We start from the raw sequence: 18,038 nt of genomic DNA on the forward strand, positions 1-18,038 counted from the left end.
ATGCACATCCAGTAATGAATGATATGGAGCTTCTGGTGGACCGAAAAGGCCCGCAGCAAAATTCAGACTGTCAGAAATTTAAGGACAGACTCACACTGTGTGACAGCTGCTATGATGCAAATCTATGAACCAACCAATCAGCATACACTGAGTGACATTACATCTGAAGTTTGGGAGGGGAAACGCACATAAAATGAAATGATGGAACCTTGTGAATCCTCATTTTGAATACAAAAGAACAGCACAGATGGCTGATATAAGCGGATAATGTTCATCTGTTGTTATACACTGTTGTGTTCACGGCACAGTCTGACACCTTCAAATTGATACTGTATAGTCTGTCACAGTGTGAGACTGATTTTATTAGACCCACCTTACATAGCAAGACATGGATGGGGCACCTTGAAGGTGCATTAAACTGTTGAACAAACAAGTTGGCATTATCTTCAGTCTTTGCTCTTAGAATCACAATCTGGACGTCCAACTTCCTTCTTTATTATTATGTACTTAATATGGCATTTACTTTAAAATGAGAATATTTTGTGCTTGCATTTCGTACTTTAGACAAACAAAGCTGTTTCATTATGCTACTGTGATTTTTTTTTAAATGTTACATACACAGATCAAGGATAACATTTTGACCACATGTCTAATATTGTGTTGGTCTCCCTTCTGCTGCCAAAACAGCCCTGACCTTTCAAGGCATGGATTCCACTAGACCCCTGAAGGTGCGCTGTTTTATCTGGCACCAAGATGTTGGCAACAGATACTTTAAGTCCTGTACATTGCGAGGTGAGGCCTTCATGGATTGGACCAGGATGTCCCACAGTTGCCCTATTGAATTGAAATCTGGGAATTTGGACACCAAGTCAACACCTCAAACTTATTGTTGTGCTCCTCAAACCATTTCATTTCACTTTATGGCCTGATTAGTAGATAAGTATGAAATCACAGCCATCAGGGAATACTGCTTCCATGAAAGAAGGGACATGGTCTGCAAAGATCCTTAGATAAGTGGTACATGTCAAAGTAAGATCCACATGGATGGCAGGACCCAAGGTTTCCCTGCAGAACATTGCCCAAACCATCAAGCTGACCCTCCAGCTTGCCTTCTTCCTATAGTGCATCCTGGTGCCAGGTATTTGCCAAGTAGGTGATGAATATGCACCTGGCTATCAAAACGATTTAAAAGAAAATATGATTCATCAGACCAGGCCACCTTCTTCCATTGCTCTGTGGTCCGGTTCTGCCCATTGTTGGGCACGGGATAATAATGGTCTGCGGTTATGCAGCCCCATACGCAACAAACTGTGATGCTCTGTGTATTCTCACACCTTTCTATCAGAATCAGCATGAACATTTCGTGCCTATGTCTGTTTTTATTGGACCACATGGGCCAGCCTTGCAGTTTTGAAGATGCTCTGACCCAGTCGCCATGATGAAGAGACAATCAATGTTATTCACTTCACCTGTCAGTGATCGCAATGTTATTATCCATGTTATCATTGGTGTATATAGGTTTTGCAATCTGGACGACTATAGTCACATGCTTACTTCCATCTTCATGCTACACAGAACAGCAGCAGAATAATCCTGCAGAGAACAGAGCCAACATCGGAACACAGCAGATATGACACCTGATAAGTTAGAACTTGCATCAAAGTAGGCATATGGGTGGGTCGCATTGGATCTTGCAGTGGTTCAGTGATGTTGGGAGGCTTTTTTAGGATTTTGCACTAGATACATCTTGATAAATCTTTAAATCGCAAGTATTTAATTTAAACTCCTTCAGCTGCATATTAAAATGAGCACTTCTTATGATCGTTTTGTTCAGGAGCTTTAGTTTCACTTCAGAGCAGTCTGTGATTCTCAGACAGTTATATTCTGGTTAATAGAACAAAGCATTTCATTATGACTGAGAGACAGGAAGTGAACACACACACACAGCATCAATACAATCCATCCACACACGGAGCAAAATAAATAAATATACAATCAAAATTGCAATTACCTGCAGAATTTGTGAAGGGTAAACAAATCTGTGAACACCTCACCCCCCTACTCACTTGCTCCGTTGCTCTCTTGCTGCGCACACACACAGACTCAGAGAGCAGAGTTAGTGTTCTAGTTAGCATGCTGAAATGAATACAGTTAGATCCAAAGCAATTTCCTTTTATTTATCTTAGCAGCCCTGCATAAATAAAGGCAAGGGCATCCAGGCAATTAGCATAATTACTATGAGGCGGTCAGACCCTCTGTGATTTCATAAAGAGACACACACACGGACTGCTGCCACAGGGCGTGTGTTTGTATATGTGTGCATGTGTGTGTGAGGGAGAGAGAGGAGAAGAGATAGAGACAATGACTCTGTGTATGTGTGCCTTAGTGCGTGACTTCTGCCGTAATGTCCATTTAGTTCCACCTTGTGTGTTCGTACTTGTGTTTTCTACATGTTTGGATGTGTTGTTACTTTATTTTGTGCAGAGGTGCGCGCGCGTGTGTGTGTGTGTGTGTGTGTGTGTGTGTGTGCTTAAGACTCATCCTTGGTCTTTCTGCACTGCGCATGCATGTAAATATAAAGTCCTGGATGCATATCCACACACACACACAGACACACACACACAACTATGAAAAATAAAATATTAACAAGCTAGAGCCCAAACATACCCATATGCACAGTCATATAGACCAACCAGACAGTGCACACACGGTCTACGGTCCCACTGTGTCTGCATGTGTTATTAATATGCAAATACAAGTGGAAAACAGCAAAGGCCAGGAAAAACAATATCGCTGCAAACAGGCTGAGGTCAGCTGATACTGCATCTAATGGCTGCGTCGCTCATCCTGGTTACACTGTTGTTTCATTGTCTTTGTCTGGTTCAGTGTCTTTGGATTAGTCTTGTTTGTAGAGCTCAAATCTGTCTGATGAAGCCTGAATTTGGCTTAGAGTGTGGGTGTGGATCTCATCAAGTTTTGGATAGGACATCCTGGCAGTGTAGTGGTTCGCACTGTTGTCTTTTTGCAAGATCATTTTGGGTTTGGTTTCACGGGCTGGCTGCACCCTCCTCATGCAGACATTACACGTTCTGTGTGGACTTGCTCCACAGTCTGAATGCAGTTGTGTTAGGTTAACTGCTGTGATTGTGAGTGTGAATGGTTGTCATGCCCTACAGGCTCCAGTCCAGTCTTATTGCTGCTTAAGCTACAGATGAGGTTTAGGGTTAAATGTGAGATTGTTATTATGTTCTTACAGGCTTATTTATATTCTTTTTCATTTTGATATCCATTTAGGTTTGTAGTCCAATCACACTCTGCCAGGAAAAACCACAAGCTCACAGCAGAAAAATAAAATTTGGTTTGTGCTCTGGTTGGATTCAGAGCTCTAATAATCAGAGGCCTGCTTAACCTCTGGGAGGCAACCGGGGACTTAACAAAGCAGTCAGCAAGGTTATGTTTGTTTACAGCACATCTATATCTGTCTGTGTGAGTGTTTACATCAGTTCATATCAGCATAATTTACACACACACCCACCCACACACACACACACACACACACACGTGCCTCCACCTTTCAACTCGCTTTTCCAATTCTAATTAATCCGTTTTAATCCCTCTGAAATGGGCAGATTTGCGTTCCTTCACCTGGAGCTGCTTGTTGCTAAACCTGGACCTCAATCAGACAAGATGATAAAACTGTAAAAAGAAAAACACAGGTTGTGATTATCTCCACATCTCAGCCTTTTCCCCCTGTTGGCTTGTGTTTGTATAAAGGGGCAAAAAGACAGAGGCGTACCAGCTGTGTCACAATTTTCCAAGAAACCTCAGCAGCTTTCGCTGAAGAAAATGGGGACTAACTATCAACCGATTATGGCTTTACTTAGGTTTATTAGACCCCTTTAGCTTTTCAGGAACTATTTAAGCATTTATATTATAATATAGTAACTATTCAGTGGCTCTCAACAAGACTTCTGTTAACAAAATTGAGCAAAGTAGATGTATCATAGGTTCTAATAGTTACTTCTCACACATATTGTGCATTATGGTTCATCTAAGGCTGTGAATTTAATGGTTGTTACATAGTTTTGAACATTACAAAGAAAGTTTTTCTAGAGCAAGGGTGTCAGACACTAGGCCTGAGGGTCAGAATCCGCTTGGCAAAGACTTCGATGGCTGTGGAATATACGAAGGAGAGAAAAAATGGGAACTTTTAACATAATTTGCAAGTTTAATAGTGCTTCCTGCTGATAAAGATCTGCCCCATGGGCATTTATACCACACCACAGTAATTGAGTAATTGATAAACAATCAAATGACAGGAAAGTTTGTGTTTTCACACTATTGATTATAGAAATTTTAAGGTTTTTTGTTTTGTTTTTCTTATTTTTTTTGCAATAGGTCCACAGTAAAAATTAAATGAAAGAAAGAAATTGTCACAATCTGAAAGCAGGGACTCAAGCGCAGAACAGGTTGACGTCTCAGAGCACCGTTTATTTACACACTAGTGCGATAATATATACAGTGACGGAGAAAAATCCAGGGTTCCAAGGGATTAGGAGAAGGCTCTCTCTCTCACGCTCGCTCACGTCCTCACATCCAACTCACACACATTCGTACAGCTGGAAGGTCACAGGTCCGGGAAGGTAAACTGGAACAAGAAAGGGAAAAATCACTCACAAGTCACGAAGGTAGGGCGTAAAGGTACAAGACCACGGGAGCTGGGAAGAGAGACTAACGTTAGTAGCACAATCATCCAGCGATGACAAGATCTGTGGCCCAGCCTCAAATAGTAGTCGGGAAATCAGCTGATCGCCAACAGGTGTGTGAGCCAAGGGCGGGAGCCAGCAGTGAGCTCCGCCCAGGCAGAGAGGTAGGGGAGAGAGAGAGAGAGAAAGCAAAAACACAAGTGTAGCCTTGTGAGGGCAGGCACGGGGACCATGACCATTTATTCATTCTTGCCGGTATATGTGTTTGTCCAAGAAACTGTTACATAATGGTAACAAGGCCAAACCCTTAGCCATGTGAATGGAAAGAGCTTTATTCCAATAACGGCCTGATTATTAAAACTTCATGTATAGAATTATCAGTAAAATCTGATTATGCAAATCTCCAGCTTCTTAAACCTATTCTTGGACTGTTCTCTGATGTCTGCCATCGCACATTTGAAACTATTGAAAAGCTCAACTATGAGCTTATATCGTTCCAGTCACCGGACTGGCTCGGATATAATGTCGAGGGGCTTTTAGGGAAAGAAGGAACGACCAACATCTGTGGCATTACAGTGTTGGAGATTGTCTGAGTTCCATTTCTTTGTAGTAGTGTCTCTGCAAAACGAAGTCTCAGTCATCTTTGTTCTAGTGCACATTTATCAAAGGCATGTCTTCTGTAAATTGTTTCCACTTTTTATCCCATCAAATGAGGAAGAACAAAATCAGCATATGCAAAGCTCACAGGCTCTCATAACCCCAGCTGGTTTGATTTAAACAAAGTGACTAATGCTGTTTTCACACTAGCTACGCAGAGGCAACTGACTACTAGTAATGTCAATGGAAACTGGTGCTACAAAGCTACAAACTGATGCCTGGCACGTGCCAGTGCTTGATGGTTGTGATGTGCAATGAATCAGAGTTGTGCTTGATGTGCTGAAGCATCAGCCAGTCATATAGAGATAAACCATATCTTGGGATTTATCTGTCCATTTGAAGACAAGCCCAGAGATGATACTGGCAAGTCCAAGAGCAGCACTTCAGTGGTGACCCGATGGTCCGTTTTACAATTTAGTCACTTGTAGTGTGAATGCATTTTATATTTTTCTGTTTTCTATGCAAAGCACAAAAACAGGTTCCAGTCATATTTTCATAAACTGTGTGTTATTGGGACCAGATTAATATATCTAACCAATATTGTATTGAGCTAGCTGTTACGTTTAAATGTCTTCTAAGGATAATGAACTTATTAGAGGATAAAGACATTTAAAGTGAAAGGCATCAAAACAGAGAACAACCATCTGGATCGTAATCTGACAACACACACACACAGATAGAGAAACACAGCAAACATGTGCCCAACTGCACATATACACACAAAAGCTTGCGCACACCTACTTAGAAAGAGTCAGGATGTGTGTTAATGAGGAACCCAGCATGGATGGACATTGATGCGGCTCACTGATGATTAACATCTCATTAACATCTCATTAGCTGAGAGGGCAGACTAAACGGACACAGGCGGTGGGGGTGCAGCGACAACACATACCCATACACCTCCATGTAAGCATTAGAATAATTAGCCAGGCATAAAAGGTTAAAGGCCATCTCCAAATAGCACTTTATATCTGACAAAGAGAAAGAAGAAAATTAAATACCCAACAGTCACACCGAAGGTGCTACTTAGCTGCTACACAGATGACATTTGAACTGTCAAAATCCAGAAAGTCTCTTTTTTCTTTGTCTCACTTTTCTGATTAATGTAAAAGCCTCAAAGTATCAAAGCATCCAAAAGGGGAGTCATTCTGGTAGCTGTTTGATAGTTTAATGTATTTCTATGTTAAATCATTTTATTGGATCAATAGCTTTGATCCATGATCAATAATGTGACCAATAACGGATGAAAGAAAAAAAAAAACACATTGTCTTGGACTGTACCTAATAGTTGAGTCAGTTATCTTCAATCCCTTTAAATGGTTCAGACTGCTTGCACTTCTTTCTCTCCCAAAGTAATACACACCGTGCAGTATGCACTTAGTGTCAAGATATAACACGCACACACACTAGCATGCACACATGCATGTGCACACAGGAGGAAACCGTGTATTACCAATAACAGTAGGACGCTACATGTAATTAACCTGGCTGACCTCTGGAGTATCATTGCCTTTGTGTGTGTCTGTGTGTGCTTGGATCCAGTGTATTGTGTTCAAGGAGTCGAGTGTTCTGCCATGATCTTCCCATAACAGCAGCATTGGACACACTCAGACGTGCATTTGCTTGAGTGTGTGTGTGTGCGTTTGTGTAAATGTGCATGTGTGTGTCATCTTTGCATGTGTGATTTGCTGCTGAAGTCGAGTGTGGCACCATGATCGTCACGGAAATACACCATTAGACACACTTGGATGTCTTTGTGGAGGTGTGTGTGTGTGTGTGTGTGTAGAGGGACTTACTTTTCCATGTATTTTTTAAAAAAATCCTCTTGTCAGCTAAATCTTGAGATTTGTTTTTAATGAAGGAACTGAAAGCAAATGTTTAAAACAACCTACGAATAATGAAAAGATGTCGATGTCACAGTGACATCTGGAAAATTTGTCAGATTTCTGTTTTCATTGCTGTCACATTGTCAACAGGAGGAAATATGAGTTACTTTATTTTCCATCTGCTGTGTTATGTTGGACTGTTTCCTCCTGCTCTGTGATGTCCTCATGAACACAGCCCCACCATCCATTGTTTAACAGCAGCAGAGGTTGGGAATTTGTATCTTTTTAGGCAAGAACAAAGTGACAGTGGGAGCGGGGGGTTAGTTGGTAAGAAAGTGACAGAGACAACACAAAGAAGGAGATGGACAAGAAAAAAAGAAATCACAATCAAGACTATTGTGGCTGTAGCTGCTACATTTTAATGGGCTTTTATTGACTTGTTGGGTCGGTAGCTGCTTTTGAAGCAAGGTCATTCTGCTGAACTAAAACTCAACTAAAAGCTAGTGTGGAAAAACACTGTAGCTGTTAACTAAAAACAATAGAAAAAGAGAAACTCACTAAAGTAATATCGTGAACATGCAAAATTAGGTTAAAAAAATGTTTTATGCATATGCAGTTAATTCCTAAAGTAAGGATAGAAGGAAAGAAGTAAAGTAAATCGACATTCTTTTTACTGGTGGGGCTGCAAAACAATTTCTGACTGTGTAGAAGTCTGTGAGAGAATGACCCTCATTTCCCTTCCTCTATGAACACAGAAAACCTTTTTCTGATGAGTTTATTGTCTTAATCAGCAGTTTCAAGTTTTATGGAAATCAACACAATTTTCATCTTTTTATTTAAAAAAAACAACCAATGGATGAACTCGTATGCCATCTTTTATTTACACTCTGTACCCAAGAAAGTTTTTTTGAGAAGTCTATTTAACGTCCACCTCTCTTTTTCTCTGTTTCAGTCTCTGGATGGGTTTGTATTTGCACTAAACAAAGAGGGGCGCTTCCTCTACATCTCTGAGACGGTTTCCATCTACCTGGGATTGTCACAGGTAAGTCGCACACCTGTGTGCCTGTTTTGTCACTGCTATGTCAAGAAAAAACATTAAGCATCTCAAAGCTCAGTCCTGTTCTTTTCGATCCTTTGTCTCTCTCTCTCTCTGTCTCTCCATCTTTATCTCTGATTGTCTCTTGGTGTTTATTTAGTCCGTCTCTTGTTCTATCATTCTTCCTTCTCTCGTCTATCGTCACCAAAGACAATTCCCAACAAATTAAGGCTCATTTAAAATCTCATCAGCTCGTCGGACGGTTGTTGATTTGTGCAGCGAGCGACAATGCATATTTTATTGCCGTGTATGTGTGTGTATGTGTTGGGATGGGGGTGGGGGCACGTCATTGTACTTTGTCAGCTTGGTGACGAGCTCTGTGTCTCAATTGGCTCACTTTCCCCCAGTTCCTGTTAATAGAGACAGGCGTCCATCCTGAAGGTCGACACATCGACCTTGGAGGCACTAATAAGTCTGTATTGACAAGCCGTGTGTGTGTGTGTGCGTGTCTGTGTTGCTGAATTAAATAGGATTCAAACTGTCATATCAGCCTGTTTACATTGTAGCTTCTGTCAGCTTGTGTACGAAATGCCAATATTTGTTCATGAAAACAGGAAATACAGAGTAAAAAAAGGAAAAAAAGCATCATTAGACATGTTTGTCTGCTTTTGCTGACTTAATTTTAATAAGAGGAAACAAATTTGTTTCATTAACCTACAGTGTTTGCTTTGAAATGTAGCCATCAGCTGTCAAACACAACTGGTTTTGTGATCTGTATTGTCATCTTTAAGGCCAAATCATTTTTCTAAGCTTTCTCTTTACAAAAAAAAAAGATGTTATTAATGAGCTGAGTTCCACATTTGGTGATTCCCACAGTGCCTGAATGCACCACTGCACAAAGGTCTCAGCAGCGTGCCAAACGCCATCTACTGCACAACAGGTAGAAATCAGGAAAAGCACCCTTTTCAATTCACTCTCAAAGACTTGTGAAAGGGGACATAGATCAAAGAGCCAATCGTCAACAAGGAGCTACATTCGGTTGGTTTTATAGGAAGTACCTTCCAGGCCCCCATGCAAACAGAGAGGACATATTTGTTGAAACCGCACTGAGGGACATGTGTGTGTGAAAACTGGCCACTAGTTAGCTGTTTGGTGTAAAAAGTCTATCACTTTGACAACAGAATCTGTGTTTCTTGTGCATGTTGTTTTTCCACCACAATCTTTTTGTGAGCTTAGCCTAATCTTTGTTACTTGGTCCCTAAACTTTGTGTTGACACAGTGACACAAATAGTATTTTCTTCCTTGGCTTGGCTTCAGAAGTACAGAGGGACACCTAAGGCACAGGCAGGAAAATGACACGTATTCCAACACCTGATTGCATACGACTGTAGCAGGCAGTAACAATCAATTTGGAAGGTCAGCAACCGATGTTTACTTGTTTACATGATGGATTGTAAGGCGAGGCGCTCGTACAGTCCTTCAGAGAACAACTGACAATGATTGTGTCCTTGTGTCTGTGCAGCATGAATATTAAAAAGACTCTTGAGAGATTTGTGAAACTCTCAAACATACAAGAAGAATTTTCAGAATGTTAGCCAAACCTTACTTATAGCACTAGCAGATCAGAAAGTGTTCGTACAAATCATGCATGTAACAGTTGGTGGAAAGCACTGATGTGTGATATTCTGCTAATATAAGGATTAGATCGGGAAATGTCATAACTATATATAGACATGACATCTATTGCTGTGCTGTGATTCATTGTTTTCCTTATTTTTTATTCTATAACTCCTTAACAAGTCATGGGACTAAAAAGCTGAAATTAACCCAAATACCCCTCAGTCCTTCAGTATATATTAACTATTCTTTGGATTTCTTTATATTCATCCATTCTTTTCAACTTATATTTATCAGGGTTGCAGGGGTGCTGGAGCCTACTCCAGTCAGGTATCCCAGCCAGAAGCAGGGTTCACAACAGACATGTCACCAGATGGTGGCAAAGCTAAGACAAAGAGTCAGACAAGCATTCAAACTCACATTCACAGCTATGAGAAATTAGCATTCAACCTAACCCCACCAACTAATCCAGTCTAAGTTAGCTAGGCTGGGTCTTTTCTAGTTTACTCTAGGCATTTGAAATTGTCATTTATTCAATTAAATTGAATATTATTTTTATTTTTAAAGCGCCAAATCTCAACAACATTTTTCTCAATGTGCTTTATACTTTTAGGCAGTGTTTCCCAACCAAATGATTAGGTGTGCCGTGAAAGATTAACTGGTTCCACCTGATTAGTACTCTAAGCGATAGGTGTGAGTAACGGCCAGAACAATTACATTCTCTTCCACTAGAGGGCAGTACAACTACCTGCTCTAATTAAATGGGTTGCCAACTACCTGTAAAACAGAAAAGGACGAAGAAGAAATTACATAATAGTGATGTTGTGAGACGACACAGCGCATAATAGCAATAGATAAATATTGCAAAAGAAAAAGTCTTTGTCGATCTGTCCTGGATCCTGGAGAAAATTCCAACCCAGATGAAGGCCCTAGCATGAGTAGTGATCAGAAGAAAGCGAATAAGGTATACTGGGGACACACCGAGCCATTTCTGCTATATATGTGCCATGGCTCCAAAAGGTTGGGAAACACTCCTGTAAGGTACAGTAAAGCCCATACAATAACAGAGAGAAAACCCCAGCAATCAGATGACCCCCAGGGGGTTGGCAAAAGTATAAAGGGAAAAACTCCCTTTTAACAGGAAAGAAACATCCGGCAGAACCATTGTTCAATGCATAAAAAAGAAAAAGATCTATGGTTTGTCCAGTCATTGTAATCTTCAACGTTGTATCAACCTTTACCCCGAGTGTGTGCGACTGGAGCAAATCACACACCAATAACTTTGTGTCTCCTGTCCTGTGATGCTAGGTTTAAGTCTTGGATTTGAGCATGTGTATTATTTCTCTATTCCCAGTTGCACTGAAAACTATGTTACAGAGTAACCTCTGTACAGTCTGAGGTTACTAATGGAGCTCAGGATGTTTGATAATGAATCCGAGTTGCCTCTTTGACTGGAGGTCTTCGTGTATAATGTTCTGACAGTCACGTTCCAATATCTGTAAATTGAGCTGAGCATTGTTTTGTTGAAAGAAACTCATATTTACCATCTGTGATGTAGCTCTCCCTTTCTCTCTCTCTCCATTAGTTTGTAAACTCTGTCTCTGTAAATTGGATATAGGAAGCTCTAAGATATGGAAACAAGGAAAAAAGCCAATCAGTTTACCAAATTAAAGAAGAAGGTACATCACTCCCCCTCTTCTCTCTCTCCATCACTGTGTCTCTGTATCTCTCTCTATCCACCTCTTGGATTAATTCCCCCCACTTAGATTGATTGATGATTTCTATCAAATAATTGATTAATTGTCAAATCGGGTCCCGTAAGCTTTTCCGGCAGCTCCGCTGAGCTGGTTATCTTGTTCTTTCAGCTTTTATCAGCTGCTGAAGAAGTGGCACACCGATTAAAAAAAAAGAAGAAGAAGTGAAAGACAGAGAGAGAGGGAGAGATCAAGCTTGTCTCTGCTATGTTCGAGTCTCACCCTGTAATCCTACATGTGTACACAGAGTTCGTCAACCTCCATCCTCTTAATTGCTCTCCCTTCCTCCTCTTCTCCTTTAATCACTGGCCTTCCCTCTTTTTTTTCATTTTTTCTCTTTAAAGGAAGGAAAATATATCGCTAATTATTTTTCAACTTTAATTAGATCGTGGCGTGCAGGAGAAATGACTGGGTGGCGGGGAGGTGAGGGAGGATTTTTTTTAAGCCTTTTAACAAATTGACGAGGTTATGAATTTTCTCGCTTGGTGGTCGGCGCTGAAACAATCTTCAGGCAGATTTATGTGTAAAGAGGATTTACCCGTTTAACTCGTTTCTTTGCTGTCTCGTCAGGGAGACGGGGGACGTGGCCGGCCAATCAAACAGCCTATTAATAGAGTCATTAACAAAGAGTGGAGCTGTAATTAAACATGGCTGCTGCGAAAAGTTAACATCCCACCTCTCCCTCAACTTCACCTCATGCTTCTTTTTTTTTCTTTTCTTTTCTTTTTTTAAGCTACATTTTTTTCTCATTTTGGAATTTTAATGCAGGATTTTGTAGCTTTTAAAACCTCTTATTTGGGAGGGACCTCCAATCAGAAGAAAATTATCTTAAAGGGAGGGGAGGGAGCATTTTAGATCATGAATCATGCAAAGTTAGTCTAGTAGCATCCAACAATTGATCAAAATGATTTGATTTGCTCTGGAAGTGTGCAGATGGGTCCATTTTAACTTTTTTTTTTAATTGAATTTGATTCTGCATGTTGAGCTTTTTCCAGATTTTGACCAAAATAGCTTACAAGATGATAAAATTGACCTGAAAAAAATGCTTAAAAAAGTGACATTTCTGATCTCACACTTGTTTCTGATCTCACAAACTGTTGTACATACTGCCATTCTTCACCTGTGACAGGATTGAATTTAACTGTGTGCGCCTTTTTAAGAGAGAGTGAAAAAAGAGATTGATGCAGTCATAGAGGTTAACAACTTTTTTGCAGCATGGGGTGGGATTGGCATACAATGTCATCTTTTTGTTTTCATAGTTTTTCACATCCTCATTCAAAATGCTCATGAAACAGGTGGATGGAAACATTGTCTGTGTCCCTTTCCTGTCATTCTCTGTAGAGGCCGCCAGCAGGAGAATCTGTCTCTCTGTAACACCCTGTTGATCCAACAACACAGTATAATGTGTGCATGTTCATGTACTTATAAACGTTGTCTGTGTGTGTTTACGACAGGCAGCGCTTGCAGCTGCCCTCTTAGTGATATAATTGAGACGTGTGTGTTTGTGTATGCGCGTGCAGCAGATGGCTGTGTGTCCTCTGCCTGATGGTCCAGAGGAAAATAATAACTGCGCTGTCCCAGCCAGACCCAAATTAGTCTGCTGGATTCTCGCCCGTTACACCCAAATGTGGTCGGCAGCCAGCCTCTCTTCATGCCAGGCCGGCATATGCAACAGCATAGGAGGGCACACATGTATGCACATGCACACATGAACAACAATTTTTAGGGCCAAAGTTTATAGACTTAGATATGTCCATATATAGTATTCTTTTTGTATGCACGCGAGAATATTGGTGAACTTTGTTTTGCCACCAGTCATTATACTCTATACAAGAAGAAGAAAATGGTAGCGTCAGCTTCTCTCTGGCAGCACAGCTCTCACAGTCGGGGTTTGAGATTACAATAAACAACTAAACACATGCATTTACAAAAAGCAGAAAGCAGGGCAACATGCTGTTAAAACATGATATGAGATGATGTTGGTAGGTCCACTGGATTGTGGTGGAAAGCAGCAGGAAAGAAAGCTGGAACTACCCTTTAAATCTCCCTTTTACGCTGATATATGGTGGGCAATCGACATAGAGTCTGAATCAGATAGTCTCTCTCTTTATTGCTTTGTTCAGTGGATTGGGCTGGTCTCCTTCCAGACAACATGTTTGTTTGCGTGTGTGTGTGTGTGTGTGTGTGTGTCTGTGTCTGTGTGTGTTGCAGAGGTGTGTGAAGTGATTTGTTTCTGTCTTTGTCATTTAAAAAGGCTCTCCAATGTTCAGACCTGCTGCCATGCATACATACACACACTCATGGAAGGTCACACACACCAGTGCACATAAGACTTATGCTACTCACACAAAAATATGTACACACACACAGACACACACACACACAAATACAGGGTCATTGGAAAGCGAGGCAGAGCCTGATCTCTGCTCTCTTTCACTCCCATCCACATTCCCTCAGAGCGGGTTGGGAGTAACACACACACACACACAGTCTGTCTCTCTCTTTCCACCCGTATTCCCAATGGGCGGCTGCTGGTCTGTGGGGGAACATTGAATGAATTAGCATTAAGCAGCTAAAGCAGACTGTCAGATTGTCTGCTTCTTCCTTCCTCTGGTCTCTCAACATCCACACTGATGTTCACATACCAGAAAATACCATGCTCTTATATCGACCAAGAAACCTAAGGGTACTCTGTAAGTGGGAAACATTTGAAAACATTAATGGTTACATTTCACAGCGTGGACATTGAAAACACCATTTTTGAGTGTGCTTTTATGGAAATGAATGTCCTGGTTTTCATTATATTAGAAATGCTTACATGCAACAAAGACACATGTGTTTGATATGTAGTTCTACTTTGACATGATAAGCCTTACATGTTGGGTGTAACATGTACGTGTTGGGACAATGGTATTGTTTAACCTGCCTATCACTGTTTCAAGCAGATGACAATGGATTCTGAAATCTATGTGACAAGCAATTCCACGTCTGTTAAGTGCTTCTGTTAAATAATTGGATCATGCATTTGATTTTTACGTCTTACAGCATTTACTTATGTCAGGTATTTATCCAGGTTTCTGGAGTCAGAGCTGGTCAGACACTGGTGCAGCGGTTAACACTGGTGCCTCACACCAATGAGGTTCTTGGTTTGAAACCCCAATTGGGGTCTTTCTTTTGTGACATTTGCATGTCCTCCCTGTACCTCTAAGGGTTTTTTTCCCAGGTACTTCAGCTTCCTCCAACAGTTCACCACAGCATGTTAGGTTCATTGGTGATTCTAAATTGGCCATCAATGGAAGATAGATATATTACAAAATAAAAGCACTGTCTGTGTAACTTGTAGTTAAAAATACTTTGAGTAGTTGGTAAGACTATAAAAGCTCCATATAAACAGGAGTAACACACACAAGAAAACCCAAATGAAACAAAGTTCATTATCCACCAGCAGAAAATGTGCTTCTACTTAACTAAGATGGTTTCATATCACTTTCCATGATGCAATGAGCAGCTTTTTTTGTGCGTATATATCACAATACAACATATTACTTTTTGGCTTCGCCTGCCTGAGTGTAGTTCTGTGAGAGGTCTCTTCCTGTTTAATGGAGTTCTTCCTCCCCGCTGTCATCAAGTGCTTTATTAGCAACACTTGTGCATTCCAGTTCAACATCTATGTCATATATTCTACTTTTCTAAATTGAAAACACCCTTGATTCCACCCTCGATAGAATAATCACCTTTCTACTAATGTGTTTGCTGAGTTGAGTAATGTCTTTAGTCCAGCCTTTCAGCAACCTTATCCACCTAATAGTGGCCCTTCACCTGATTTAAATATAAAACCAGATTTTCTCCTTCATGATTCTGATTTCTTTTTCTTTCTTTTTTCCTTCTAAAAGTGTTGTTCTCTCTCTCCCTCATTCATCCTGTTCTCATCTTCTTTTTGGCTTTAATGTAAATTTCTTTAATGTATGTGTGTAATATTTTTATATATTAATATTTTTAATGTATATTTATGATTTTTTCTATCACTGCTTTATTTTACTTTTTTTCACAAAACCTTTAATGTAGTTAATTGTTTTATTTTAATGCAATTCATTTATCATGTCGACTATTTATGATGCAAATTAATTTAATTGATTTTAATATGTAGTCTTTTTTATGAATTCATTACAAATTTTCATTATGTTTTTTTAATGTTTTAAAATCCATTTTAAATAAGTTTTTTTCTCCTGTCCCATCTTCATTCCCTTCAACCTTTCCTTGCTCCCTTACTTCCGTCATTTGCTGCTCCTTTTTCTCTGCCTTGTGCGTTTGAGACAGGGAGGTCGGCCATTTGCATGAGGTCAAACAGGGGCATTCTGGGAGATGGAGGAGGGAGGAGACAAGGAGGCGGTGATGATGAAGAGGGGTAGGGATGGGCAGGAGGAAGGTCACAGCTAATTGAGCCACCTCAGTGAACTCTTCCACACATAGACACACACACTTTTCTATTCATAATTGATGGCACTGACTCTAGAACTGCCATGTCACTCTGATAATAAAATATCAGTAATAATTATAAAATGTGGTGCATGCGTGTGTCCTGTTAGAGGATGAAGGGATGAACAAAGGGATAGAGAAGGATAAAAAAGGGAAGACTTAACAAAAGCAAACTAGCAATGATAGAAGGAAAACATGAAAGAGCAAAGGAAAACAGAAAATTAACATAACAGAGGAGGAGGAATAAAGCAAGGAGTGAAAGAGAGGGTTGAAGAGGGAGAAGGAGAAAGAAGCAATGAAAGTTTGTAATAACTTCAGTCTTAAAGTGTGTAAAGGGATAGTATGACGTTGGAGGAGGACTGAGAGAAAAAACTGAACAGAGGAGACATAAGTGGATAACTTAAATGTGTGATGGACAGAGAAGGAGGGCAATGTAAATGCTTACAGTGAGGAGGGAAAACGGAATGAAAATGAAGAGAAGTGAGAGTGGGTGGAGGTCAAAGAGGACAGATTACGCTTTGGTTTTGCTGTGAAAGAATGGAGGGATAGATGAAAAGTGTTGATGACATGGCCTTTAACATATGGGTGAAAGGGAAGTTAAATCCCTTGAAGCACAAGGGCAGAGGGATGACGTACAGGAAGAAGGAACAAAGGAGGAGGAAAAATATAATGCATATATAGTAACTGGATGAAACATTAAAACAACTGATGAACATAAGGGAAAGAGGATAGCAGTGGGAATAGAAGGGGAGAGAGAATGAAGGAAAGAAAGATGGAGCAAAGGGACAGGCCAGAAAACAACAAAAGACACTGAGTGACTTGTGAAAAGAAGTACAAAAAACAAACCAAAAGAAAAGAAAGAAGGTTTCTGGTCTTTCACTGTACAAATGGCGTGCGTGTGCGAGTAAGTGTGTGTGACCCTGTTGTCTGGTGTGAAAAGAGGCGTATTAGCATGCTGACAGGAAGCTGCAGGAGGTTATCTGGACCTCAGAGAGCTTCCTCCACCTTTTGTTCCAAACAATCGCCACAGCGACACACCAAGGGGATGATGGGATGTGGCGTGGCCGGTGTGTGTGAGGGGGTGGACTCACAGGGAAACTAAAGAGATATGTACAAGAGGAATGAAACAGACGAGCCCCTGTTGAATTGTGCTTCAGTGTTTGTTACCAGTGATTGACTTTCTCAGAAATACATTTTAATTATTACATTTTCAAACTTCTAAATGATGAGCAAAAAAGGACGTCCTACTTGCGTTTTAACCCTCAAGTGTCCAATAATGCCAGTTGAAGAGTTATGCAAATGTAATGCTTGTTGTAATGCTCATTTCCAACTCTGCATTTAATTTTTAACTTACATTATAATTAGTCTTAACCTATACTGGGCCCTGCTGCAGTTCCTCAGCTTTTTTCTGATTGGTTGCCTCTCACAAACAGCAGGCTTTCACACCGGTGTTTCCGTGCTTACAGACAGAGCTGCGCCCCTTAGATGTCCATATCAAGGATTTCGAAGGATAACAAAACCCTTCAAAACAAGAACAAGAAAAAATATAGGATTCCGATCAGTTTACTAAAATAAATACCTGATGTAAATCCAAAGTGCTTCATATGATACAACGAAACAGACAAGTTTTGAAATGTAAGTCAGTATGGTAGTGTTTGGCTTTCTCTTTCTCAGTAATTTTAGCATTTGAAAGTTTGAATTTTTATGTCTGAGTTATTCTATTATTCCTGTTGCTGTTAATTTTCTCTGTTTTCATGTTAATGTGAGTCTTGTCTCCATTTTTGGTCTGTCAATGAAGCTGTTTTCTCCATTGTGTTCTTTTGGGTTTTACTTCCTGTCTGTTTGATTGTCTTGATTACTTTCGCCTGTTTCTGGTTCCACCCCACATCCAAGCCCCTGTTAATCCCAGGTATATACAATGCTGTCCTTTTCTTTTTGTACTGTCTGTTCCCTATGTGCTACCTTT

The 18,038-nt window shown here is 40.3% G+C and overlaps 1 protein-coding gene across 6 annotated transcripts in view; it reads left to right on the forward strand.

Annotated features, from left to right (window-relative positions):
* npas3 (neuronal PAS domain protein 3) overlaps nucleotides 1-18,038 on the forward strand; it is a 390,159-nt gene that overhangs the window by 257,098 nt on the left and 115,023 nt on the right. For all 6 annotated transcript variants that reach the window (XM_082516529.1, XM_082516527.1, XM_082516528.1 and 3 more), the window contains one exon: nucleotides 8,142-8,231. In XM_082516529.1, the coding sequence (XP_082372655.1) occupies nucleotides 8,142-8,231 (90 nt within the window). The remainder of the gene's footprint in view (nucleotides 1-8,141; nucleotides 8,232-18,038) is intronic.

This window comes from Aulonocara stuartgranti (assembly GCF_965226115.1).
Source record: "Aulonocara stuartgranti genome assembly, chromosome: 19".
NCBI lineage: Eukaryota > Metazoa > Chordata > Actinopteri > Cichliformes > Cichlidae > Aulonocara > Aulonocara stuartgranti.